Below are 27,996 nucleotides of genomic sequence, written 5' to 3' on the forward strand. Positions count from 1 at the left end.
TGAGTCTTTCAAGTAGTGACTTCTTTTCCTGGTTAGTAAAAATAAGAACTTGGGTGCAAAAACTTTGTGGTGTTTATAATAATTAGCACCCTTTTATTTGTAAATGAGTGGAAAGAATGAAAGAAACCCCTGAGTTCTAGAGTTGGGGCATGTGTTTTCAGTTCGCCCCAGATGCCATCTTTATGGGGAGGAGGAGTACCTGATGCCCTAGGGTCAGGGATCAGAGTAGACAGTAGATTTTACTTGCTCTAAAGAAATTCCCTGCCTGCCATTAAGGCTGGGAAAGAACATAATGCTCTTGGAAGCCCGAGACCACAGTTAAAACAACAGGCAGATAGGGTTTCCTGCTGCCTCTGTAGTTACAGTTTAACTTGTTAAGGTTGGTAGGATGAAATGAAAAGATTGCTTCATGCACCTGCTCTGTGAGGGCTGCATGGATATGTCAAAATAATGGCACATATGTCAGTGCCAGGAACTGGACACCCCAGGGGCCCTTCTCCAGCTGTACTTGAATAACCATAAGCTCTCTGGACTCAGTGCTCTGTGTCTGGGGGGGAAGCCCTGGGTGGGAATGCCAGCTCTAGCTCCATCCCACAACCCAGAGGGCCTGGCCCCTCCCCTGTGTGAGAGCTGTCAAAAGGAGTCAGAAAAGTAAGTATATGCTGACCTGCTCCAAATATTCATAAATCTGACTCCTCGCCTTTGTTAGAAATTGGCTGACCTCATTGTCGGCTCAATTGTGGCTGACTTGTCCCATGTGAACAGTCAGATCAAGTATTGATGAAGGTTAGATGCTGTTTTACTGAACCCTTTTATGTGATTAGCTCAAGAGGCTCTGAGGACAAACGGTCCCAGTAGGATAGGTGCTCACTCGGTTGGCTCAAGGCTAATCTTGCCTTGAATTCTAGCTCTCTGACTCATCCCTGGAGGCCAGTATAGCTTTGGACAGTATGAGAATAGTGGAAAAAAAAAAAAACAAAAAAAAAACAAAAACAATTCATAGAGGTGTGGAAGGAGAAAATAAGTCCTGTTGAAATTAGATGCTTTTTTTAAAGAAATTCTGTTTATTGGGGGGGGGGGGGGCATGAGCAGGACAGAGGGCATAGGGAGAGGGAGAAGCAGACTCTCCACGGAGCAGGGAGCCCGATGTGGGGCTTGATCCCAGGACCCTGGGATCATGACCTGAGCTGAAGGCAAATACTTAACCAACTGAGCCACCCAAGCACCCCTAGATGCTTTTTAAAAAAAATTTAGCAGTAATTTTTTTAATCTCTAAATGTTTTCTGAGAAGGCCTTACAGAGGAAAAAGACACCAAACGGTCTGATTCAGGCCAGATGGTAATAAGAGTGTGGCTGTCAAAAACCAAGGGGCTGTACTTGAGGAAGGCCAAATGCTTGGTTTCCTTTCTCTAAAAAAAGAGTAATAATTTACACTGGGAGAGCTGAAAAGAATCCCAAATTCATTTATTTGTTACTTGGCCTATGGTTCCTATTTTGTGTTTTGTTCTTACTTTAAAAAAAATGTTTGGAGCTGGTATATGTCATATACTCCTCCTTTAAACTGGATTACAGTCTGAGCCACTGTTATTACTTCCGCCAAATGCTGGTTCAGAAGGAGAAACTTGTTATTATCTTTGTGGGGAGGTTCATCGTGCTCCTCCAGTGTCAGCCACTGCTGAGTGCCATCTGCCCTGCCTGCCCACATTCCCACCTGCTTCTCTTCCTATCTCTGTCTGACAGCCACCCTTGAGTATGTTTTGGATCTGCAGCTAGAGCAGGAGTACGTCTGCTTTTGTTGCATTGGAAGTCCGCTCTCTCCTGACCTCCTGCTATCTGTTGACTAAGGCCTAGAGGAATTATTTTCCCTGTTTAGGTGAGAGTTTAGAAATCATGGTAGAGGTTACAGGGGGAGGTTTGCAAAAGGCAGATCCTTGGCTCTGTGGGCCTGAGGATATAATGGCTAGTGGATCTTATTATCTACTTTGAAGTAGCCAGTCAGTTTAATATAATGACAAGGGGTGAGTTTGGGGTGACATAATGGAATTGGGTTCAATATTTGCTTAGTTCAGAGGGCCCTGAATTTGACCAGAAGGTGGGTGGTTGGTGTCTGTAGCTGGACCAATTGGTTATATGAGGCGCTAGAAGGCAGTGTGACCTTCCCACTACCCTGAGACTTGAATTTTTGCTCTCAGATGCTGACCCTTTCGTGCAAGGTTCAAAAAAGGTTCAAAGAGAAACTAGAAGGAAAACTTGGTCACTTGATATTTTCTCCAGCTCTTGTTTTCTTTTCGCAAGTAGCAGAAGCACAGGACCCCCATGTAGAGTCCAAATGCAGTAATCAGAACTATCAAACTACCATTTATTGAGCACTTACTGTGTCCGTGCACTGTGCTGAGAACTTTTTACATTTAATTTTTATTGTTAAAATTATCAATACACATAGTTTAAGGAGCCAAGTACTTGTGCAAAGTTTATTACACAAACACCGGTGACCTCCCTTCCTCCCCGCCCCCAGCATTTGCTCCTCAGAGGGAGCAGGCTCAGTGTCCGATGCATTTACTGCACGCAGCAGCACGGGGCGCAGCGGCTGCTCTCTTCCCTTCTTTGTAGTTGCTGCGGCAGGAAGTACACACACCAGTTCTGTGATTTGCTCAAGGTCATGCAGCTAGAAATGGTAAAACTAGGATATGAACAAAAGCGAGTGTTGTTAACCCCTGAGCCTGCTCTCTTAACAGTGTACTACATTGCTTCCCAGTCATAAATAGTGTTCAAGTTCATATTCTTACCAGCTGAGCTAACAGCTGTGGGCTAGGGAGAGAGAGCTTTCTATAATAATAGTGCTGCATTTCACGTGAAGATCAAGCCAGTTGTTGACTAAATACTATGTGACTTCTCTACTACTAAAGCCCCGCCCCTCACCAGCTTCTGTGGCAACTATAGAAACCAGTCTTTCTCTCTAGCCTCCCTGCACAGAAATCAGTCGCATTTCTTTACACTAACAACAAGACAGAAGAAAGAGAAATTGAGGAGTCGGTCCCATTTACAATCGCACCCAAAACCATAAGATACCTAGGAATAAATCTAACCAAAGAGGCAAAGAATCTATACTCAGAAAACTATAAAGTACTCATGAAAGAAATTGAGGAAGATATAAAGAAATGGAAAAATATTCCATGCTCATGGATTGGAAGAACAAATATTGTGAAAATGTCTATTCTACCTAAAGCAATCTCTCTAGCCTCCCATGGAAAGAGTCCCTAGAACCTCCACAGTCACTTAGGTTTAGATTTTTGTTGACATTTGAAATTTCCGTTAAGTCACTCTTGTGACGGTAACACCTATATCTCTCGAAGTCACAAAACCCGTCTGTATTCCTTTATTATTGTCAAAAGACACAGTCTCGAAAGTTTTACTTTTCTGGAATGAACCTAAAATCTCCCTTTGAACATGCTTAATATTTTAGACTAGAACATACTCGGGGGGGCTACCTTATCCCCTTTAAAGTCAGATTTTATTTCTGCAAAAGCTATCTATAGAAAGCGAATTTTAGGCAGAGGGACAGCCATTACAAACCCTGAGGTTGAGGTTTACCTGGTTTGTTTAAGGAACAGAGTGAAGGAGGAGGAGAGTAGAGAAAGATGAAGTTAGAGGATGGAAACCAGATCATGGAGGGCCTTGTGGGCCCTTCTAAAGCTTTGGACTTTTGCTGTGAGGGCAGAGGAAACCATTGAAGGCTTTTGAGCAGAGAGGTAATCCTGCCTTAGGAAGCAGGATGTAAGTGAGAATGGAGTAAAGTTGACACCAAGGTTTTTGACCTGAGCAACTACAAGGATGGAATTGCCATCAGTGGAGAGGGAAAAGGCTATGGTAGAAGTGGGGAGAGGGAGTACCTGGGTGGCTCAGTCGTTTGAGCGCCAACTTTGCCTCGGGTCATGATCTCAGGGCCTGGAATCAAGCCCCACGCTGGGCTCTCTGCTTAACAGGGAGTCTATTTCTCCCTCTTACTCTCCGCTCTCTATCTCAGACAAAATCTTAAAAAAAAAAAAAAATGGGGAGAGGGCAGGAGTTCCATTTTGGGGACACACTGGGGATTTCTTTAAATATCCAAATGGAGATATCAAGTGCACTGTTGTACTCCAAGTTGCATATAGAGTTCAGGAGAGAGGTCTGGGTGGAAATATAAATTGCAGAATTGTGACATGGATTATATCTAATGCTGTGAGACTGGCTGCAGTCCACTAAGTGATGAGTGTAGAGCAGGGTTTCTCAGCCAGAGTACTAAGACTATTGACACTAGGCCAGGTGTGTCTTGAGGCAGGGAGTGGGGGGTGTCTAAAGGCATCATAAGATGTTTAGCGGTATCCTGGCCTTTATCCAGTATGTGGCATAGTACCTCCCCAAGCCCAAGCGTAACAACCAAAAATATCTCCAGACGTTGTCAACTGTCCCCTGGGCGGGGAGGTGACAAAATCGCCCTACTTGTGAGCCATTGACGTAGGTAGAGAAGAGGTCCAAAGACCGGACTGGACTTAATACTATCTGTCCAGCATGTAAACAAAACCACTTTATGTTACTCAAAGCACATTTACTGTACCTGTTCTCAGTTCATAACAGTCTCCTGACTTCTGTTGTTATAGTCTTCATCGGACAAAATAATACAGAAGTTGTAAGTGACTTGCTCACATTCACATTGCAAATTAGGGGTGGAGCATGGGCTGGAACCCAGGGACCCAGTGTGAGTCTAATGTTCTTCTAGGCCACACTCAGATGAGGTTTGCTGGCAGAAGCAAAGTCTGTTGGTTGTTCCCTGAGGTTTATACACTTTTTGTCAGGTTGTAGAGACTTCCTTGTTCATCTTTAGGAGCTCCAGAAGAATTTGTGACCAGGGAGGAAGCAGTGCAGAACAGAGGAACCTGCCCCATTTGCTGGCCGATTAGAACGTTCTGTACCAGAAGGGGATTGTCAGGAAACTCTGGTTTAATGATATTACCATGACTCTCTTTTGAAAACCCAGAGGAGCCAGGAAAGTCCTCCCAGCTTTGCTGGTGTTTGCATTGGCATGGGTCATGTGTGCATTTTAAAAATAAATTAAGCAAACACTATGAGCCTTAGAAAATGTCTTTTGTTGTTTGTAACATTACTGTCTGACTGAGAATAAAAAGTATCTCCAGGAACTCTCCCTTTTGTACCTCAACAGCTTCAAAGCTGTTCAGCTCCATTTTATTTGCTTTGGGGCTCTGAGCATTGTTTTAGACTGGTAGCTGAAACCCAGGCCAGTGTTCCCAGGATTGCCAGAATATTTTATTTTGTTTAGTAAGGGTGCATTTTCTTTCCTAGGCTCTGAATTTCACATTTTAATTTCTAATGGAAGTTTTCAAAGTCGAACTAATGAAATTACAGGTTAAAACAGGTAAGTGAAATGCAGAAGTGTGAGAATTTTATAGATGCTCAGGTTTCAGATAAGTTGTTCTCAGCTAAGTCTGCTCTAGCTGGGTTCAGGCAGGACAGGTGCGGAACGCAAGGTTATGAGCTGGGAGCTGTTGGACCTCAGGACGGAAATGTGGGCTTACTTAGAGCTCAACTGCAAGGGAGACATTTTCCAAAGCTGCGGACATGTCCACTTGCAAGCTTGCGGGTCTTGGGCTTTTTGCTGTGATTTCATTGCCCAAAGGCCAGTTTAAACTCTGCCTTATACAGAGATAGCTTTGATATTATTGAGTTAATAAGTGAGGCCTTCTAGGTGCTCGACTATGCTAATCCTCATCTTCAAAGAATTTTCTGTCTGACACATACATGTGACAGCTCATAGGAAACACTAACAGCCAGTAAAGGAATATGTTGAGTTCCGGTTGACTTTTAAGTAAGTGTTCGTATGAATTTGGACAGAGAAGGCTGTGGTACCTTGGCAGATGATAGGTTCAAACTGAATTGGAGGAAAGAATAATCACACGTAGGATGGCCCAGAGGCATCCACAGGCAGGGTGTGTTCACGGGACACTGGCCAGGCTGGCCATGGAGTGCAGTGTGCTTAAAGGGGGTGGAGTGAATTTTGAAGGAAGACCTTTGAAAGCCAAGCAAAGGAGAGCCAGTGTTTAAGGTGGAAGGAAGCAGAGTGACAACAATGCTCTTCAGCAGGGCAAGATGAAGGCAAATATGAGACCAAGGAGAGTCCCATTTATTCTCCTACCTTAATCATCCAGACAGTTGGCAGGGGGGGGTGGGGGAAGGGGTGATTTTGTGAATAATTGTAAGAGAGGAGAAAGAACACAGTAGCTTGTAAGGAAGGGGTAATTGATGGAAGGTTACAGGAGTTCACATGGACATTCTAAGAGGAAATGGGACCAATAGCTTCACCCAGTGCTTCAGCAGAATCCGCACAGTGCGGCCTGCACCAGTGGTGACAGGGCTAGGAGCTTGGATAAGCTGCTCTCCTGTTGGGTAGCCTTCCCAGGGATACTCTTATCAGGTCTTTCTTACTTTTTAGGAAGCATCTCTCCCCCAGGGGACGGCCGTGAGAGAGCTCTGTGTGCCCACCTCCTACCTGGATTCTAGCACGCTTGCTCACACATGGGATTTGGGAGCTAGAATTCCAAATTGCAGATAACTTTTTCTGAAGTCTTTACTGAAAGGGGAAGTCCAACCCAGCCCCAGTATCCTCCTTTAAATAATCGGTTTTCATTCACAATGATGTTCATGTTTTATTCTTTATGGTGATATTCTTCATTTGCCACAGGGTAGGTGAATGCTCTGGGAGTTGCCTTTGGCCGTGGGGAGCTCTGGATGGATGGGAGGAAGACTGGAGGGAGGATGGAAAGATGGGTGATGGAGGGAGAATGAGGGCTGCATGATGAAGGATTGGATGGATGGGTAGAGAGAGGATGAATGGATAGATGACAAGGTCCCCAGCAGGACTGTAGAAGTTAGTTAAGAGCAAGAGGAAAAAACTGTACAGAGGTAAGTATAAAAAGTGGTTTTGCAGGTCTTTTTGAAAATAAATTCATACACTTATTGACTGAGTCAAGCTTTGGAGCAGTTCTGGCACAGACAGAAAGAAGACCGTGAACGGACCTGCCCTGTGATTTGCCCTCGTGCATAAAAATAGGTTTCTTTTCTTTCCTTTGGCTGGTTCTCATACTCATCCTTAGCCAGTGCATAAAATATGTCTTTGAAATTTTTGAGGACTGTCCCATGAGGGGCTGGAGCACCAACGTGAAAGCGTCTGCTGCAGTTCTTGTCCCACTCGCGTGGCCCTGCTCTTCAAGTTGGAAGCCGCCTTGAGCGGTCAGCAGCCATGGAGGGAAGGGTCATGGTTTGAATATTCTTGAGACAGCCCTCATTGCCCTGCTGGTGACTCTGGTAGAGACCTGATGGGACTTCTCACTAATGAGAAACTAACAGGATTGTTGAGGGCTGGGTCAGTGGAGCCAGCCGTGTTTGCAGTACAGGATCAGGACAGAACTTAGTACTAAACCCTGTATTCTTCTGTGTTTGCATTCACTGTACGTAGTGGTACAAAAGCAGCACTAGGCGGATGCAGCGCTGTCCAGGACTGGCACAGGAAGTGAGGAGGAGAGGGCCCGGTGGTGGTATCTGATGCTGCCATCAGTATACACGGAGAGCGTGTTACTTCCCTTGCCCTGCCGCATACCCTCCTGTCTTTCTGTTAACATGTATGAGCCCTTTTATTTATTTAAATCACAAAGAAGAGCAAAATAAAGACAGATATATGAAAGTTTCCATGTTGTGGTGCTTTATCTAAACAACTAGCTTTTAGATAGAAAAAGCATAGCCCCAAAAGCCCTTGTAAGACACCCTTGTTTCAATAGCCTTTTCAGCCTTCCCCCCACCCCGGAACGTTAAATGTTAAAAAACAGATGGCTCACCAGGGCAGAGTCGTTCGTGTTACTGACACTTGCAGCTTACTGGATGCAAGGCATCAAGAATCGGCAGAAGCAGCTTCCAAACCCTCTTCAAGGGCAGCTTGCTCTCCTGGTAGCCCTGTGCGTCCTGCCATTGGAAACTGATGGAGGAACTTTAAAAAAATATTCCAGCCGAAACCGAACTAGTGTCCTGTCTTTTTAAAAACACTTTAGCCTACAGTGAGTGTTTTCTCTGAGTGATAGTTTTAGTAGTCTTTTGGAAAAGTTGCCATGATTTCTCTTTAATTTTAAGAGAACTATGGCAAGTGTGCACTCACGTAAGATCAGTGATAACCAGATCACTGGCTGGGAGTGACTCTGCTGGTCCCCAGGGTCAACTATACTGTTATGAAAAATCAGAGCAAGATTATTTTTAGGTTTGCTTGAGAACAGAATCACAAGTACTAGATCTTAAGTTGTCTTTCTAGGAGGTTGTGGTGAATGGGACTGAACTTATGCTTTATGTCTATAAATGTTGTCTTCTAAAAGTATTTTAAAATATTTGAGAATATTAGCCAAATGATGGCTCTCAGTCGTTTCTCCATTGTGGAAGTGCAGCTCAGGACCTGGCCCAACTATTGTGATGATTCAGCCGGCTTGAGGCCAAGGTCCTTTTCCCAGACACCAAGAACAGAGAGGCATCTCTGTCTTAGCTGGTGGGTTTGGCGTTTCCATGCTCTAAGAGAGGGCTTGCCTGCAGTGTAGCCAAGAAGAACTTCGGTCCCAGGGCTCACCGCTATGACAGCCATTGAGTGAAAAGCTTAGGGAAGACTGAGCACACGGGCAACACCTCAGTCCCCGTGGACCTAAAGGCTGTCTCTCCTTTGCCAGAAACACTTTTTTGTCCCCTAGCAGATGCAGCCTTTGAAAGTCTTGAAGACGATGCAGCTCAGGTAGGTGCTGGGGAACTGGCCTTTAGACCCAGAGTCAGATACAGGACTTCTTTTTAGGGTTTGATTATTCATACCCTCTATTAGCATGGATAAAGCCAGCCTTGCTGCCAGTCCCTAAGTGGTGAGAAGTGATTCCTCACAGAGAGAAGGGCAGCCTTCTGCATCAGGCTCCTGAGATTTGCAGTCATGCCTCTGGCCTCCATTTTCACTTGAGTCAGTTTAATCCAGGGCTCTGCGGTAACTACCACCTGATGCCTCTATCCCTGTTTTCCTTATTAGAAGAGGCACAGCTGTTTTAGGAGAGGTGTCATGTGATACCAAGTTAGTTAAAATACTTGACCTTTACTTCTCCTGTGGATAGAGCTTGAAGAGTTGCTAGGCCCCAGAAGAGAATAGACATTATTGCCAAACTCCGTTTTTAGGCTGGGGTTGGAGACATCAGCCACCAGAACCTGTTACACTGGGTCTTGGAACTCCAGTGGAACCTGAAATGTGGATGGATTGTCCAGTATACCTCCATCCCACTGTTAGGAAAGGCACTTCCTGCTTGGCCTCCTGCCATAGGACGCCCTGGACAGGCTGTTCTTGGAATCTCTGCCAGGCTTTTCCTCCACAGCTGGTATTGTGTTGCCTGTGTTCTGTGATCCATTTGTAACACCTATAATCCTGCATGTGGGGAGTCTAGATGATAAAGTCGTTTTGAAATAGAATTGGCTCCCTCTCCCTTCCTCGAAGTGATGGTAGTTAATTTGGCGGGGTGGGTGGGTGGGAATAGAGTTTGTTCTCAAGCCACCTTTCTGCACCAGTAGAACATCAACAACTTCTAATATGCCATTCTATGTGTGAAAGGGAATTAGGTAGCATTTTCCCCGGCAAAAGGCACAGAACCTCAGCCACTAAGTTAGAGGGTCAACAGATCCATAATCTGAGCTAGTTACATACCTCACTGAATGTCCAAGGGCCAGAGCACTCACGTGGAAATCTGAAAATGCTCACATGCCTTTGTTCCTCTCTCTACCAGTTGCAGAGGACCCCTTTTATTTACCGTAAAATGGAAATGTGCAACAGCTCCTTGGCAAAGTCACAAACTCGCTTCTCCAAGCACTCCAGACAAGTTATAAGGCTGTTACTTGCATTATAAAGGCCCACATGAAGTGTAGGGAACTTTGGTCTGGAAAACAGTTAAATTTAAGGGGGAAATATTTCATAGAAAATAAATGCTGTTTGTTTTTTGGGTTTTCTTTTGTCTCTGCATTTTTTTTCCTGCACAGAGACCTTTGAGCATAGTATTGGTTCCAACTCTTGTGGGAATTCTAGGCCTTTATTGCTTTCCTTGGATAGTTCTGAATGAACAAGTGCTGGGAACTACTGAGCACAGTTTGTTTTAAGCTTCTATACTTTCTTTTTCTGGTGCATGTGACCTCCGATCAGGCCCTGCAGAATGGAGACAGAGAGCTCTTCACTCCCCCAGCCCACCCTTGTTAATCGGGTGGTACATGGCCGCTGAAATGGTTCCAGCCTTAGCTTGTCTGCTAGAGGCGTAGTTCGCTTGGGGACTGGCAGACACGGGGTCATTTTAAACACCACTGCTCTTACCAGTTCTGTGCCCTTGAGTGGGTTCCCTCTCTGAGTTTGGAGATCTTGGCTTGTCTCAGTGGATCTTTGTGAGAATTTAAAAGAATAGGTTAAAGTGCCCCAGCAGCATCTGGCATGTTGTTGATGCTCCATTCGCACTGGCCTGCCCCTCCTCCAGATTTGCCCGGTCGGGATTTCTTTGGTGATAACCACCAAGCAGCTAGGAACATACTTCTGGTCTTTTGAGGCTTGATCTGGGGGAGGAAAAAAATCAAAAGTGATTTCAGTGTCTTCCCATGAAAACACTACAGAAACTTTAATCTCATGATCCCTATTCTTAGCAGATTTGACCTCTGGCCTAAGCATGACCAAAGGAGGGGGTATTCTTTCTTGGAGGCCTATTTTTCAGCCTTCTGAGCCAGGCACTGTATTGACTCCTAGGACTTTTAAATTTTTTTTAAATATTTTATTTATTTATTTTACAGAGATACAGTGAGAGAGGGAACATAAGCAGGGGGAGTGGGAGAGGGAGAAGCAGGGAGCCTGACTCAGGAATCGATCCAGGGACCGTGGGATCATGACCTAAGACAAAGGCAGATGTTTAACAACTGAGCCACCCGGGTGCCCCTGACTCCTAGAACTTTAAATCTTGGGAAGATTTAGAGCGGAACTTGAGCTCCTCTTAGGGAAAGAGACCTTACCCAAGGTCACTTGGTGAGCTGGTGCAGGGCTGGGAGTAGAACCCAGATCACCTCTCAGTTCTGCTCCAACTACATCCTGCTGCAGTGGGAACGGGAGGGTCTTGCATCTCTAGCCTGACCACCTCCAGAGAGTCCTGCTTCCCCTGAGACCCGGGACCTAGGAGCCTGTGACCAGATGGTGGCATGACTCCCAGACACCTGTGTCCCCAAGCCTAAGCAGCTATCTCAAAACTTGGTTTTGGAAGGGCCAGTATTCCTGTGACTCCGGAGGTGTCTGACACTCCAGGTAGTAGGCTGGGAAACACCTGTCCTCTTTTAGTTATTAATTCAACAAATGTTTATTGGGTGCCTGTTGGGCCAGGCATCATGCTAGGTGCTGGGGAGATGGAGGCAAACTAAACAAAGTCATACTGAAAAAGATTCTAATTACTGGCGACCCTGCAGCCATGCACTGTTTTCCCTCCACAAAGAAATGTATCTTTTTTTTTTTTTTAAGACAAATTCTGACTGCCTGCATCCCATCAAGCTAATGGGAAATTTCATCTCCATCATTCTTGTACCTTCTTATTCTAATTATGCCTAGATTCAGGATTTTTTTTTTAAGATTTTATTTATTTATTTGACAGAGATCACAAGCAGGCAGAGAGAGGTGGGGAAGCAGGCTCCCTGCCGAGCGGAGAGCCTGATGTGGGGCTCAATGTGGGGCTTGATCCCAGGACGCTGGGCTCTTGACCTGAGCCGAAGGCAGAGGCTTTAACCCACTGAGCCACCCAGGCACCCCTAGATTCAGGATTCTAAAGGTAGATTTCAAGCATCAGCAAATGCTCTCCGGTCATTTATCACGGTTATGGCTGAGACACCTGCTCTTGGTACCCATTTGGTCCCTTTGGTCCAAGGGCCCCGCTGCTTGTAAGCCACTTTAGGGTGTAGGACACTAGGGAGGCTGGTCACCTGTTAACTTCTGGCCTCCTAGGTCCTGGCATTGGCTGGGTCTTTCCAAGGAGCACACTCCTGAAGCAGGATGGGAAGGTGCAGGGAGACACATGTCATTCAGCAAGTTCATGCCACTGCCTTTGGTGTTGGCACATCTTGGTGTCTCATTCTGATCATAAGGGAGAAGTGAGACTATGAAGCCTTTTCCACCCAGACAAGTGGCACTGAAAATACCTTTGAGAATTGAAAATAAACCTTATTATCATGTGACAGGGGAGAGGCAATGTGGGAGAACAAAAATCAGACTTGAAGCTTTGTGCTGGGATACTTGCGGTGGCAGTATCATAGCCAATGAGGTTTATCCGAGGCGCGATTATTGCTAATTGAAAAATTAGACTTGGGTTTGAACCTTGGCTCTGCCTTTTCCTACCCATGTGACTTGGAGCAGATCTTTTAGTCTCTGCAGTCAGATGGACATGAATTAAAGGAGTGTGGGAGGGGCACCTGCGTGGCTCAGTGGGTTGAGCCTCTGCCTTTGGTCATGATTTCAGGGTCCTGGGATCAGCCCCGTGTCGGGCTCTCTGCTTGGCGGGGAGCCCGCTTCCCACACTCTCTCTGCCTGCCTCTCTGTCTACTTGTGATCTCTCGCTGTCAAATAAATAAAATCTTTAAAAATAATAATAATAAAGGAGTGGGAATCCTTATCTGGCTATGGGGTGAGGGGTTTTTTTTGTTTTTTTTTTTAAAGATCTTTATTTATTTGACGGAGATCACAAGTAGGCAGAGAGAGAGAGAGGAAGGGAAGCAGGCTCCCTGTTGAGCAGAGAGCCCAATGCAGGGCTTGATCCCAGGACCCTGAGATCACGACCTGAGCTGAAGGCAGAGGCTTTAACCCACTGAGCCACCCAGGCGCCCCTATGGGATGAGGTTTAAAGACAATGTATACAAAGCTCTGAGTACCATGCCTGTTATCTAGGTGCTCAATGACAGTTCCCATTTCTGCGGCAATCTTATTGTTGGTATAAGGGTCATTAGCCAGAAGTAGCCTACGTCTGAGGTTAAGGTGCAGAAAATGGTGGATGGGGATCTTTAGCAGAGAGGTTGAGAACTTGTTGTCCAGCAGGAAGGCAAAGTTGGCGCTGATGCAGCTGTTGAAAGATGAGGACTGTCCCCCTCCACCGCCTCCCCTCTTACCTGACGGCGTGATGGAGTGGGACTGCTTAGCAACTGGCAACGCTGAGAATTGGCCTCTTGACGTTTCGCGTGGCAAGGACAGCCCTCGGGCCTTGTCTGTGCCGTGGGGCTTCCTTCTGGCTCACTGGGGACTATAGATTCTTCTTCTACTTGGTTTGATTGTCAAGTTGTACCTGCTTTGTTTACCATCACTGACTGTGTTCACTCTCTTCCAGGGGCTCCACGGGCCTTACCCCTTCGGCCAGTCTTAAATGGGCATCGGCAAGAAGAAAAATTAACAAAAGACAGAAGGCCTGACTTTGGGGTGGGGGGGGAGGGCAAGGGGTTCCTCTGGATTGCAAACCACACCGCATGGACCCCTGGCTCTGACCGTCCCCCCATCCTGGAAGAAGAAGAAGAAGCAGAACAGACTAGTTTTGAGTAAACTCAGTATGCATGTGTGAGTGCTGAATCGCGGAATGGTGTTGAGGCTACTAAGAAGAAACCCATGCAGCCGCCTTGGGTTTTGTGTATTAGGCGTCAGTCTAACAAGTCATTAGGTCACTCGGGAAGGAAAAAAAAGTTTAAAATGGGGGAAAAAAAGCCATCTTTTTAAACAAAAATTATTTTGCCTACAGACAGGTTGTAGTTTTGAGCACATGTTAATTTTTTCCCCTTTCCCCACTTTCCGTTTTTTTCTTTCGATAAGGGATAACATACCCTTTCTAGAATAGCTGCTTGCTCTGGAGGCGATTCAGGTTACCAGCTGGTGTGGCATGTTGGGGGACTCTGCAGGCCCGTGCCGCAGGAGGGCCTCTCCTGTGCCGCCCGGCTCCAGCAGTCTTGGACCCCATTTGTCTGTAATGGCATCAGCCAATGAGTTATCACCCTTTTCCTCCTCTTTTCTCTTTAATCTTCTGTTGATTTACACCTTGGACATTTGTATCCGTCAACCCCTGTGGCTTGCTACCATCAGAACCTCTCTGAAGACCAAACTTCCCTGTGTGGCCAGCAGAGGAAGCCTTGAAGACAGATCTTGGGCGACATGGAAGTTTCTGAGGCCGAGAGGTGTCCTTCTGCACACACTTACGACAACTCAGATTGCTTTTCTTCCGTGTTTCTCTTGGCAGAGAGGAATGCCATCACGCTTACTGCTCTTTTGGATTCTTCATACACAGTGGCTCCCCATTCACTCTGGGAACAGTGCCTCCGGGCTGCGTAACACACGTGTGCCACGTGCTCGCACATGGGTGTTGGTGCAGCTCACCAGCAAGTGTGCAGCGGGCAGGTGAAAGGTGTCCAGGCTTCTCTGTTGTGACACAACTCCCTTCCCTGTGTTTCCCGCCCCTTGTCCTTTGCGGTATTTTCGCAGCCTGTTAGTGGAGGCTGAGCTGTTAAGGTATGGAAATACAGCCCCAAGCAGGGAGTTGGCCATGGGGAGGGGCCGCAGTTATTGACTGTGTGATTTTGGAGACCGCAGTGTGATGAAACTAGAGCCCTCCGACCCTGAGCAGGATGCTTGGCTAGTGGGCGGCAGTGGGCGAGGGGCAGCCCAGCTGGAGCAGACGCTGCTTGGCTGGCTGCCCGCTTGGGCACGTGGCCCCACTAGCATCCTGTGGATTGCAAGCAGGTTGAGTTGTGGACCTCTCCATGGGAAGCTTGAACCAGGCTAGAACAGCTGTCTGCCAAAGATACAAGAATATGCAAAGTCCCTCTTCTCTTTTCTTCTCACCCCCTCCTTCCCTCGAGTCTTGGTTGGTTTGCTAGCCGGGGATGTGGATCTAGGGTGCGGTTGCCAGGTCACCGGCCTGTTCCCACACCTCCACCCATCTTGGGGGTGTGAGACTAGCAGGGAGGCCAGGTGATGAGCGGCTGCAAGGGGTCATATAGCCTGGGTGTGTGGGTGAGGGTCTGCCTGCCCGTCTGTCTCTGTCTGGGTGTCTGAGTTCCAAAAATGTGTGTTGTTTGTTCCTCCTCATCCTCTTCTGAGACTGTTGTTTTTTAAAGCTTGATTGTGGGAGAAAAGCTTGTATGAAATTCCTCCTTCACCTCCCCACCTCTCAAAAAATAAAGGGGGGATACACTTTGGTCCACTGGAAACACGCTGGGGGAGGGTGGAGCCAACCCGCCGAGAAGGTCTGGCAGCTGGGGCTGGGATAGGACTAAGACTCACACTGGAGCAGCCATTTTCAGTGCACATGAGTGCCCTGTTCCTGAGCAGAACAGAGGGGAGTCCCCGTTGGGTGCCCAGGCCATCACTGGCTCAAGCCAGGGGCTCACCATGACTTTTGTCTGAGGGCCCTGTTAGGCCCAGATTGCCACTACTGTTGGTGCCAACCTCCTGGGACACGGCCACCCTGGAGCCCACACATGCCCAGCCCTCAAAACAGCACATCTCCAGCTGTTGCTGGCAGGATCATGGGAGGCTGTACATCGCCTGGTTTCCTGGCTTCCTCGTCGGCCCTGCACCTGGTGAACCTTCCCCATTGCCCAGGAGGGGCTGCCTGCCTTTGTTCAGCAGGGGCTTTCATAGGTCACCATTAGTGAGTCCGGCTCTGCCAGACGCATCCTGCTCCTCCTATTACTTGTAGGCAACATGACTGTTCCAAGCACGTTGACTCCCCTCCCAAGAGCAAAGCGTTTCTGTACACGTTGGAGAGGGGAGCTCCTTGCAGAGGGCAGAGCAAGCACAAGTCGTGTGTTAGGAGTCAGGGATTCCATGCCCCCCTCCCCAGGGCTGGGGGCTGCCAGTACCATTCATTCTGTCTCCTCTCACTGGTTTGAATTCTGAGCAGTGCCCGGAGCCCCTCTCCTCCCCCTCCTAGTGTGGTGGTAGAAGCGACCCTCTCAGCCACAGTAGGCTCTGCTCCTCTCGGACTCTTCCCCAAAGGGCAGGCTGCCTCTGGGCAGGACCACCAGTGTCTGGCACCCATGAGAGGAGGCAGACGGCATCCTTAGGGGCCTGGGCCCAGTGAGGGAGGCAGAGGGGCTCAGGGCTGGGAAGAACCTGTCGTGTGCATGGAATGAGGTGTGTGTGGATGTGTGTACGCGTGCATGCCTTTTTTTTCTTTTTGCCACGGGGGCAGTTGAATTTGGTGTATTTTTCTACAAGAAACAGCCTTCTCTCCCCCAGTAAGGATTGTCTGTAATTTTAAGCTCATCATAGACGCTCACCAAGACAGCTCATGTAGCTTGAGGGTGGCCAAGATGGGATCCCCAAATTCAATTAGAGCCCCAGCAGGAGAGGATGGTGGGGTTGCTAGGGCTCAGAAATGCAAGCTGATTTCCCCAACCCACCCTGCCTTGCCTTTCCTTCATTTCCTTGGGTGAATGCTGGAGCAGCCGTGGCTGCCCCGTCCACCTGGACAGTGGTGTGTAGCAAGCAAGCTGGGTGGGTGTTTGTGGTGGGGCCTCATGGTGCCTGGGAGGAGATGAAGATGGGGAGGTTTTTCCTTACTGTATAAATGAATATTTGTATGATTAAATTAACACACACGCACACAAACTATTTTCATGTGTGTCAGTGAGTTTTATTGTGCCCTCAAGCACCTGTGTATCTGCTTGCCCCCGCAGTGAGTTTGTGATGTGCACTTTTTGGTTCCTGGGTCTTCCTTTTGCAAATGGGGAACCTGGGACCCTGAGGGTCATTATGGTTGGGACATTCATCCTGGGGTTGTAATTAGATCTGCTGCCCTTCCTGGCTTCAGTGACCAAAAAGGGGAGGAAACTATTTCCAAGGATATTCAGGTCCTCAGGGTACTGTGCATCTCTTGAGCGCTTTGCTATGCCCAGCACAGAAGCAGTAGCGGCCAGGTTCATGCTGATTGGCCATCAGACATTGTTTGGGCATTTACCGTGTGTCGGGTCCATAGCCCAGGTGGAGGAGTAGCACAGGTGGAATACAGAGCCCCACGGCCATCTTTCCTCCTGGGAAGAAAAGGCTGAGTTGGGGAGTCCCTCTTCCAGCCCCAGCTGGGCCTCTGGCAGGTGGGGAACGCAGTTCTTACATGGTGGTCAGACAGCATGAAAAGCACTTAATTGGCATGACAGCAAATGGTGGGTTCCCTGGACCCACCTCTTCATGGCTGTAGCACATTTAAGAGCTCAGAACTCAAGTTTGTTTAGTCACATAATCCTCTGTGTTGAAGAGAAACACCAGAGAGGGAGGGAGTTGCTTGAGTCGCACAGGTTGAGACCCATGGCCTCGGCTCCCAGATGCTGGCATGAAGTTCGCTTAATTGCAGATCCCCCCATTGGGCCTTCACTCCGGCTGGCAAAACCATGTGTTCTAAAGGATGGGGAGGCCATCTCCCCGCAGACAGCTTAGGGAACCGGTGGCCACAGATTGACGAAAGAAATGGAGGCACCATGGGAGAACTGGTTTCTGTTCTACGGGCCTAAATATAGGACTCCAGTTCCTCCCTTTAGCCCGATAACGGAGGCCCGGGAAGGGGGAGACCGGCCCAGAGACCCCTGTGGTGAGTGCCCTCCTCCCAGTCCCCAACCAGTGCCGTGATAGCACACCAGCATCCTGCTTCCTTCCAGGTGCCCTGGGCTGTTTGTTCTCTGCAGGAGAGGAGCCCCCACCCTGTCACCTGGGTCTTCTGGCAGCTCAGACCCACTCCCAGGCCTTCCTCAACACCCCTACTGCTGGACACTTATTTGCTTGGCAGAATCTGTTTGTCTTTGGGGCTGTAACCTGTCAAGAAGTCACCAGGCCCTGGGAGGTGGGAGCAGGTTTGATGGTAGCTCCTGGCTCGAGCCATTCCCACGGGGGCTGGGTGACAGGGAGGGCGCTCTCTTGCCTGGGGTAGGGGTGGAGGTGCAGGGGAGGCAGTTGCAGTGGTCCAGGCCCAACCCTCGTGGCAGAACAAACAGGTCCTCTAGCCACTTCCCTGCCCCAGCTGAGGTTGTACCTGGGTGCCTCCTTCACCTGCTGGCTGTGACCCGGCCACTTTCCCAGACACCACCTGGTGTCCAGCCCTGTGGCGGCCAAGAGAACAGACATGGAGAGCGCTCCTGGGAATGCAGCAGGGAGCAGGCAAGGCTGCTCTGAGCCGGGACAACATGTTTGAGGTTGGGGGTCAGGGTGTCCACCTGTTCTGACAGGTTAGCAGGGGTCTCAGATGCCTTCTCGAGAAAATGGACGTGGCCATGTGTAAAAGCCAGGACTTCGATGGAGCTCTTGGGTTTGAGGGGTGGGTTGGTGAATATCCTTTTTTGCCCTTAGTCTGAGATGTTGTGATCTGAGGCAGTGCTTCTCAAATGTGAACATGTTAAAATGCAACTTCTGATTTAGTAAATCTTGGGGAAGAGAGCAAGATTCTGCATGCCTAATAAGCTCTTGGGTGAGCCCACACCCGTCCAGGACGGACGGCAGAGGATGCCCAAAGGGGTTGCCAGCACCACCACCACCCCCCGCCCTGGGTCTCTGGGACGGAGCCAGATGTAGCCAGGCCCACTAGAATCTGAGGGAGCTGAACAGTCATCCTCAGCATTTGGAACAGTGATCTTCAGAATGTGGGGCCATGGTTCCCCAGCGTTTCCCAGGGATTATCCAAGGCTGTGATTTCTGGCTTACGCATCACTTCTAGTGTACTGTGTTTGTGTCACAAACAACAAATATTGGTGTGTCCACTATAATTGTGGTTATATTGGTTGACAGCTTTTGGCCAAGTCCTATTAAACTATTTGTATGAATTACTTCATTTAATGCTCACAACCACGAGACGGTCCAGGGCAGGCTGGCCTGGTGCTCAGCTGACGGACAAGTAATCCCTAAGTGTCATGACTCATGAGATCAGAAGTGCGGGTGCTGCAGGCATATGCAGTGAGCAGCCCCCAATTAGCCCAGGGGTGTCTGGGGGGAAGCGGCACTTGAGCTCACCCTGAAGGACGGAGGGATGGGAGGGTGGGAGGGAGGGTGATGTACTGAGACCCTGAAAGGAGATCAGCGCCTCTCCCAGGACTGTTCCTTCTTATGGCCGTTTGTACGTTATCTGGAGGGGTAAGAAGAATGGCCTTCCTGGTGACTGTTGGGGGGAACACTGCTGCCCTTGCTGCTTTGCCTTTTGTGTGATCACCCTTTTATTGAGCATTAGTTGTATGCCAGGCACCGTTCTAGGTGCTAGAGATAGGGCCGTGGCCAAAGAGACGGAAGTCCCTATCATAGAGCTGACCCTGTAGTCAGGGCGGACAGACAAGTAACAGATGTAATACGTTATGAGGTGGCGGGTGCTGTGGAGAGAGAGAAAGCAAAGAAGGACAGGGAGTGCTGGTGAGGGAGAGAGGATTGCTAGAGAGGGCCAGAGAAGCCTTCATTAACATGCACAAATATGTGAAGTAAGAAGGTTCCAGGCAGAGAGAACAGCAAATGCAAAGGCTTTGAGGTGGGAAAATGGCCGTTGCAGAGTGAGCAAGAAGAGTAGTAAGAAATGAGGTCAGGGGCACCTGGGTGGCCCCGTCAGTTGTGTCCGACTCTTGGTTTCATCATGATCTCAGGGTCGTGAGAACTCTCTCTCTCAAATAAAATGTTTCTTAAAATGAGGTCAGAGAGGTGAGGGGGGATCAAGTCAGGTGTGGCCTTGAGGTGATTGACCTGACTTTGGCTTTCACTCTGGGCAAGACAGGAGCCATTGGAGGTCTGTAAGCATGGAGAGGGACACATTCTACGTCCTTTAAAAGAGATGACACTGTAGGTTACAAGGGAGAAGTGGGGAGACGCAGTGTTGACTGGGTGCTGTCAGTGGGGTGGGGAGCAGTGATTAGATCCTCAGAACACTTGGGAAACAGAGCCAGAGTATTTGCCCGTGGGTAAGATGCGGAGTGCAAGGAGGGGGACGGCATGCAAGATGGAGGGGTTGCTGTTCCCTGAGACAGGACTGCCCGAGGAGCAGCTCTTGGGGTAGAATCCGGGGTCGGGTCCAGACCTGTGCAGTGTGAGATGCCCGTTTGCATCTGTGGCAGGCGGATAGGCAAGTCTTTTGTACTGGGGAGATGGGGACACGGTGTGGGGGTCGTCATCATTAGGTGGAAATTAGAGCTTCAGGACTAGAGGAGATCTCCATCCCAGGAGTGCCCCCAGGTTTGACCTCATCTGTCAACAACACTCCCTCAAAGTCTGCTCGTGGCCCCAGCTAACTTGTGATGATCTTCTCTGACCGAGAAGACCCTCTCAGACTCAGAGCTCTGAGGGCTGCAGTTGACCTCTCCTGTCCCGGCAGTCCCTTCTGTCCCAGCCCTCTCTGCTGGTCATTCCTGCAGGTGGGTGTAGAGAGCATGAGGGGCTGGCTACCTGCTGTCCAGGCCGGGAGTGGTCTCACCTGGGAGCCAGGTGGCAGGGCCATGGAGGAGGGAAGCCAGGACCCTGGTAGGTTGTAATTTCATTCCTGTGGTCCTGTCCTCCCAAAGACAGTCTAGGGCCCTGGAGCCAAGTTCTAGGAGTTCCTCCTGCTAGGCTGTGGGAAAGGGAAGTCTGAAAGGAGATGGGGGCTGTGTCTGGATGGGGGCCCCACCTGGCCCTGGTCAGCAGCTGAGACCTCCAAGATCCCTGAAAGGCTGGGCTGTCACTGCTTGGGGCTTCTGAGCAGCCGAGGCCCCCCAGAGAGTTTGAGGGCAATGGGACAGCAAGGGCGGAGGAAGGACTGCAGCTGAGATCTGAGGCATGCCTTCTCTGGGGCATGTGTGGAGAGCACGTCCCTGGGGGGCGCTGGGAGTACAGCCACCTCAGAGCTGGTGCAGGGTAGGCCCAAGGCCGGCAGAGGGCGCCCTGTGGCCCAGGCCATGTTGGGAAAGGATGGCCATTGCCCAGGCCTGGCTCCCCCTGCAAGCATGTTTTCCAGATCCCCAATCCTCCTGGTCGCGTTGGCCCTAATCCCCAACTCCAGGTAGATGAGCTTGCGTTCCCGAAACGAGGCTCTGCTGCGTTTCCATGGTGGGACTGGTCAGCTTACGCACTCAGAAGCTCACTGTCCTGACAGCTCCAGAGGCGGTGTGAGAATTGAAACCCATCATAGAAGTTGAGCACATGGTAAGTGTCCGACATGAAGTGAGCCATTGTTTTCATGACCTGAGGAGAGGAGCCTGGGACACTGGGCATTTGAGAGGCAGAGGCCAAAAAATCCACAGCCTGCTCGGGAGTCTCTCCCCATACCACTGCCCTCATTTCAAGCAAATCCTTGCGGCTGTTTCTTGAGTTGGGGCAGGAGCTGGGTTGCAGGAAAGGACTATTCTGGAAGGGAGTCTAGGGGATCCTAATTCCCTCTAAGAAGGAGCGCTAAGGGGAAGAACCGCGTCGGCACTGCAGGCAGTAGGCTCCCAATACACATTTGTTGAGTGGTGAAACCAACGAATGTGTAGGAGAGGCCACCTTATGGGGGACTGAGCTGGTTTCTGGAGGCGGACACTGCCCTGGCCAGCCCAGCTCAGACCTCGGACAGTGGCAGGGCTCCTGGAGGGAGAGGGTGTCACGGGTGTGCCCGAGGTAGAGAATGACAGCCTGGAACTTACACTCGGGAACTGGTTTGGCCGCTGTGGTTTACCACTTCCGAGGGTGGGGCAGTGGGGCTGACACGTTTGCTTCCAGGTGCCCTCAAGGGCCCATATCAGTACCAGGGCCAGGGCTGGAGGCCAGGCCACAGGTGGGCACCACGGTGGCATTGGCACCCCTTCCTCACGCCCATTGCTGGTGTCAGTGCAGAAATCCACTGGACATCTTCCTTCACTGACCTTTCTCCTCCCACACCTCCCGGCTTCCTGAGAGTTGAGGACACTTCCCCCAAAAGCCTTGGGGGTGAAGGCTTGCTTGGTGGGGCAGTAGTTACCCAGACAGGTCAGAAGGGCAGTCTGTGTATGCATCGTGCCCCTCCCAGCAACCCCTTCCCATGTGTGTTATCCAGGGCCGATGAAGACGCCTGTTGCTGTGGGGACATGGGACCTGGGAGATGGGAAAAGTGAGCACCAGTGGGCCATTGGAGAGGCTAAGGCCTGTGATTGGGGCCCATAGTAAATATGGCACACAGGAGGGTCTGGGACAGCCAGGAATCTCTCCAGCAGCCTTGACTTGGGGACAGTGACCATTCCATAGCATCCCAAATATGAGACCAGAAAGAGCCTTCAAGCTCAGTCAGAGAGGGCATTGCCTTCCCCAGAGTCCTACCACCCCTGTGGCCACTCCCAGCCCAGGCTGTCTCCAGGACACCTGGGCCAGCAGGGAGAGCCATGGTCCCCTAGGGGAGAGAAAGAATCAGTGGCTGGGACACAGCGACACAGGAACAGACTCCAGCTGGCTCAGGTCCTCGAGCCGGGCAGCCAGGCCTCTGGTGGGGTCCAATCATAGTGGCAGTGGTTGGGCCCCAGGGGAGGAAGCCTTGGCTCTCAGGACTCTTTTGCATCAAGTGGGGAGGAATTTGCATCTTTGAAAAGTTACAGCTATGGGAAGGGAAGGGGGACTAGGAGCCCTTGGCCAGGCCTTCAGTCGCCTGCCTCCCCTTGCATGAGGTGGGTATGGGGGAGCATACCCTGTGGCAGCCAGCTCCCACCTACCTGGAGTGAGGAGCACAGCTGTATCCCAGTCCCATGGGCTCAGCATTTGGAGTCCAAGGAACAGAGGCCTCCCCGCCTGTGTGCTCAAAGGCAGATTCACAAGCACAGAATCCGGCATAGGTGTGCACTGCTGTGCTCCCCTCATGCAGGAACACACACTCACACCACGCACGTGCACCCCCATGCTGACACAGGTGCCCACTTGTTCCCGTAGTCCCTAGCTAGACGTACCACTGTGGCCTCGGGGTCATGTAATCTCACAGCCCCATGTGCCCACAGGAAGTTCACCCCCGTGTGCACATGTTCATATGTAATAATCCTAGGTGGTGCTTATTACAGTTCTTGCTGGTACGTTTTTATTTATTTTAATTTTTCTGTTCCAGCCTCGCTGCTATCCTGTTACTGTTCTATACATACATAAAGAACACAAAACTTAACAGGTGCAGCTTGATGAACTCCTTCCTACCAACACCCTGCGCCACCATCACCCAGGCCAAGGTCTAGAACATGTCCAGGACCCCCAGCAGGCTCCCTGATGTTCCTTCCCAATCGAGCCCCCCAGCCCCCACCCCTCGGAAGGGCCAGGATTCCGACAGGATCAGCACCATTATCATTCCCGTTTAAGAGGCTGGAGACTGAGGCTTACTCCCACAGTCACACACTAAGAAACGACCAGACTAGACTACTTGAGTCCGGACGACCACGCTAAGCACCCAGTGAGGCAGGTGCACACCCTCACAGTCACAGAGGCCACGGTCACACAAGAGGGGGAAGGGCCTATTTTGTTTTCTCCAGGAGGAGAGCTGCAGAGACAATCTCAGCTTTGTTTTCAGTCGGCCCTTAAAAGGGAGCGTCTTGGCTCAAAAGGATCAGTGAGCTCTGTGCTGTGCAGCTCCTGCCCTGGGGGGCCACTGGGTCCGTGGGGACAGGGGACACACGGGAGGACACTTTTGCGCTAGAAGGAGCCATTCAAGCATTTCCAGCACGCCCTCCATCTGTGGAAACGCTGTTAGTGAGGCTGGACGTCCCTTCTCTTATTCACTCGGCTAACACATCAGTATCAAGCACTCCCTACCTTAGGCCAGCCCCGCCCCACGTACTGAGGATACAGACCCAAGTACTCGGCATTGTGGGGCTGGACTGTGGGAAATGTGTGGTGTGCTGGCTGGCGAGAAGGGCTATGGAGACCCAGAAGGGGGTAGTGACAGGAGATCAGGGAGGTCCCCACTGAGAAGGTGATGTTGGAAGAAAGATGTGAAGCAGCCAATGGAGTGATCCTTGTGATGTCTGGGAAAAGAGCGTTCCAGAAAAGGAGAACAGCCAAAGAAGGGGAAAAGACACAGGTGCCCGTTGGATTTTAGAGGCCAGGGTGGTTTTGTGAAACGTAGATTCTGGCATTTCACCTCGCCCCACCTTTAGGTCTGTGGGACTGATGGAACCAGTCTCCCGTCTCTGGACTCTGTCTCTTCACCCCCACAATGTGAGATCATGAGCCATGGGGTCCACCTGAGCACTCTGCCCTCAATGACCTGTCCTAACCAGCAGAGGAGCATCTGCTGTCACCCCCAGGTCTGGTCACAGCAATGCCTCTGGCCTGGCCACCCTCATTTGGGGCTGGCCATGACCTCGGTCCATGGCCATGACCCTTCTAGATCCAGCAGGCAGGGCTGCCATAAGGGAGACCCTCGCATAATTCCTGGGTATTAGAGCACTTTCAAATATTGGCTGTATGTCTTCGGAATGGGGTGGTATTACTGGAGATTCGTATGCGACGTGGATGTCATACGGTTATCTGCACAATTACTGTTGAGGAGAACAGTGGATGAGAGCTGAGATTAAGGTCCCTTTGGACTCCAGCCTCCCTGGATACTCCCAGGCATGGCTCATCACTAGAGGGCCTCTCTCCTGGGTACCTCCTGATCTCCTCCCAGGATTGCCTCCACATCTAGGCCCTTTTCCCCTTCCCTTCATCAGCTTTGCTTCTCAAAGACCTCCTTAAGGAAAATGGTCACCCAAGACCATCTAGATGAAGGAGATGGCAAAGAAGGAGTTATTTACAGACCCTTTTAAGTGATTTAGGAATTGCATTCTGCTGCAAGTAACATAGTCCTGAAAGACAGTGTCTTCGAAAAGAGAGGGATTTATTTTCTCTCTTTAAATGTAAAGTCCAAAGGCAATTACAGGGCTGGCTTCCATCCTCAAAACCTCTTCATGGTCACAATGTAGCCATCACAGCTCCAGCCATCGCATCCCAGTTCCAGGCAGAAAGAAGGGAAGACTGAATCAGTCCCCTTTCTAAGGAACTGTCCTGGAATCCCTGCCTAACAACTTTATGTATATCCCATTAGCCAGAACTTGGTTGACTATTCTTTCCATCCACAAGGAATGCTGGCAATATTCTATCCAGGAAATTTGGGATCCCATTAGTAAGAGAGGAAAGAGTGGATATTAGGGAGGCAACTAGCACTATCTTCCCTGTGAATGCCCTACACTCTTCCATCTCTGTGCCTTAATAAAGCCATGGTGTTCCCGCCACCTGTGGGGACCTCTATCCTCACCCCCACCCTTCTATTTTCTGGTAAGGAGCCCACAGCACATTTTCTGATCCTGTTGGGGTTGCCAGTAACAGAACCCCCTTCCCCAGGGTTGTTCAAGTAGAAGACGGGGAGAGTGGAGTTACTTTTAAGAACACAGAACACGGGGTGCCTGGGTGGCTCAGCGGGTTAAGCCTCTGCCTTCGGCTCGGGTCATGATCTCAGGGTCCTGGGATCAAGCCTCACATCGGACTCTCTGCTCAGCAGGGAGACTGTTTCCCCCTCTCTCTCTGCCTGCTTCTCTGCATACTTGTGATCTCTCTCTCTGTTAAATAAAGAAATAAAAATCTTAAAAAAAAAAAAAAAAGAACACAGAACACCAGCCTATGATGTCCATCAGAGGGGAAGTGCAGGGCCTCCCCACTCCCCTGCTCAGCAGGGACCTAAACTGGAGATAGCTGTGGACAAGCCAGATCCAGTCCCTGTCCCCAAGAGCTGACATTTTGATGGGGAGAGATAGCATCACACAAACCAAAACCTAAGAAGGTCTTACCAGGCTCCTCTAAGTTCCAAGAAGATAAACCAGGGAAAGGTGGTAGATAGTGGCTAACCAGGTGGTCAAGGAGCACCAGGCACACGGCACTCAGTAAGTGTGTGTGATAAATATAGGTAGCCCTCAGCAAAGTGGCCCAGAATCCAAAGCCTGTAGACCTTTGAGAGGCAGGTGATAGAACACAGCTCCCGATGGAAGGGCCCAGGGCAGGCGACAGGTGCTAGGACCCTCAGCCCAGGGACTGACCCAAGCCTGGAGAAGGGACAAAAAGAATCACAGGGGTGTATGGGTAGGAGGTCCTACATCCATATAGAGGCGTTCAGAGTTGCTGTGGGGTCTACAGACCTAGCAAATGTGGAAGGCCCAAGACTGATCCCAGTGGGTCCCCTAAGCAGTGCTCTCTAGTGGGTTGGGTCCCGTGTGTGTAGTTGAATGGTGGACGCCTCACAAAAGAGACAGGGCCTCCCTCCACGTGGATCCTCACATCCCCAGGCACAAGCTCCTGGCCTCTCATCGGGCTTGGAAGGGGGCCAGCACTACCTCTCAACTTGCCATAGGAGAGAAGTAACTTTCAGTGTCAAGGGCAGAGCCCCTAAGCCCTGAGCACACTTCTCCATGGAGAAAGCTGCCTCGGGGTGCTAGTGCCCCCAAATTGTCTCTTTCTGCAAGTCCTACTGCAGGAGACCTTGCCTCTGAGGCCCTTAGGAAGACCAAAGATACTCCTCACTGAGAAGCTAAGGACTGACCCTGCTTACAGGGTCCACTCTGTTATTCAGTAATTATGCTCTCCCGACATATGATGCGTTTTCTCAGACAGAGGCTTCCTGGGGCCTCCCATGGACCCTCTGTAGAGAATGCACCCGCCACCCCACCCCCGCCACATGAGAACACTGAGACCCAGAGACCATGTTCACAAATAGTCTCAGCTCTTTCTCCCTCTGATCCAGTGGGCCCTACGGAGGTAGAGACCCTCGCCCCAGGTTTCCGAGCATCTGGGCCAAGTCCTCCAGTTCCAGGCTTGCTATGGTTGCCCTGCACCTGTGTGGCCGAGAGGTGGGTGTGTGGGTGGCACAGGGGCTCCAATGTCATTACCTGGCCAGGTGTGACCTTGGGCAGTTCATAGATCTGCTCCACCTCAGTGTCCCCACTCATGAAATGGGACTAGTTCCCGCTTCACAGAATCATTGTCAGACTACGCTGGGCTCATGCTCACCAGGGGCCTCCACCCTCCTCTCTGGGCCAGGCAACAGCTGGGGGGCAGCTCACCACTGTGCCCCAGTGCCCCCTTCCCTGCCCTGGCCCTGTGCCAGCTAGGTCCGCCCGTGTCACATCTTCCAGATGGCACCATAAAGCCATCCCCGAACCTGGGCCATCCAGGAACAAACAGTCCCTCCCCTGCCCCTCCCCAGAGGCCACACCCCACTGAAACCCTCCCACCATGCCTCATGCCTGGGGCCAAGGCTGGAGTCTGTCCTTTCTGGGAAGGGGGAGGGAAGCCAACCAGGGAGACCTAGGCCCTAGACTGGGCTGGGAACTGTGAGAACTGGGCTCAGGACACCAGAGCCCGCCACTCCCCTTTCCCTTCCTCACCCTCTTCCCCTCTCCTCTCTTGTCCTCTCTGTTCTCTGCCCTTTCTCCCCCTTCTCAAGAGAGGCAAACTGACCCGCTCCAATCAGTGGTTATGACCTTGGGCAAGACTGAAACTCACTGAGCTCTAAATGTTTCCCTTTGCGATAATGGCCACCTTCCTGGGCTGGCTGTGAAGGCTGAAAGATCTGCCTAGCCCCTACCTACCACAGTGGAGCACAGGGAGGAAGAAGGGGAGGAGGGGGATCCTTCCCCAGGTGAACTAGGAAGAAGCCTGGAGAACTGAGGTTCAGAGTCCACAGCTCTTCCTCCTGAGGCCCCAGAAACTCATCCCTTCAGTCAACACCCACCACCCTCTGGGAATCAGAAGGTCGTGCTGGACAGAGCTCAGGCCTCAGTTTTCCCATCTGTGCAATGGAAGTGTCAAGGTGGGCGTGGGGACAGGGAGGTGGGCTGGGCAAAGTGCGTGACACCTATGGGACGGAGACCCAGGGACTCGAATGGATCAAACATCTTTACCAGAAGGACCTGTGCCTCAGCCCTGACCCACCCCTTCCAACAGCTCGGTCACCAGGACTCAGGCCT

The 27,996-nt window shown here is 50.4% G+C and overlaps 1 protein-coding gene across 3 annotated transcripts in view; it reads left to right on the forward strand.

The window, feature by feature from the left end:
• Nucleotides 1–16,702, forward strand: part of ILRUN (inflammation and lipid regulator with UBA-like and NBR1-like domains) — a 94,018-nt gene extending 77,316 nt beyond the window's left edge. For all 3 annotated transcript variants that reach the window (XM_080805369.1, XM_080805371.1, XM_080805370.1), the window contains one exon: nt 13,431–16,702. In XM_080805369.1, the coding sequence (XP_080661495.1) occupies nt 13,431–13,466 (36 nt within the window). In that variant the 3' untranslated portion in view covers nt 13,467–16,702. The remainder of the gene's footprint in view (nt 1–13,430) is intronic.
• The last annotated feature ends 11,294 nt before the right edge of the window (nt 16,703–27,996 follow it).

The sequence above is a fragment of the Martes martes genome (assembly GCF_963455335.1).
Source record: "Martes martes genome assembly, chromosome: 6".
In the NCBI taxonomy this organism is placed as follows: domain Eukaryota; kingdom Metazoa; phylum Chordata; class Mammalia; order Carnivora; family Mustelidae; genus Martes; species Martes martes.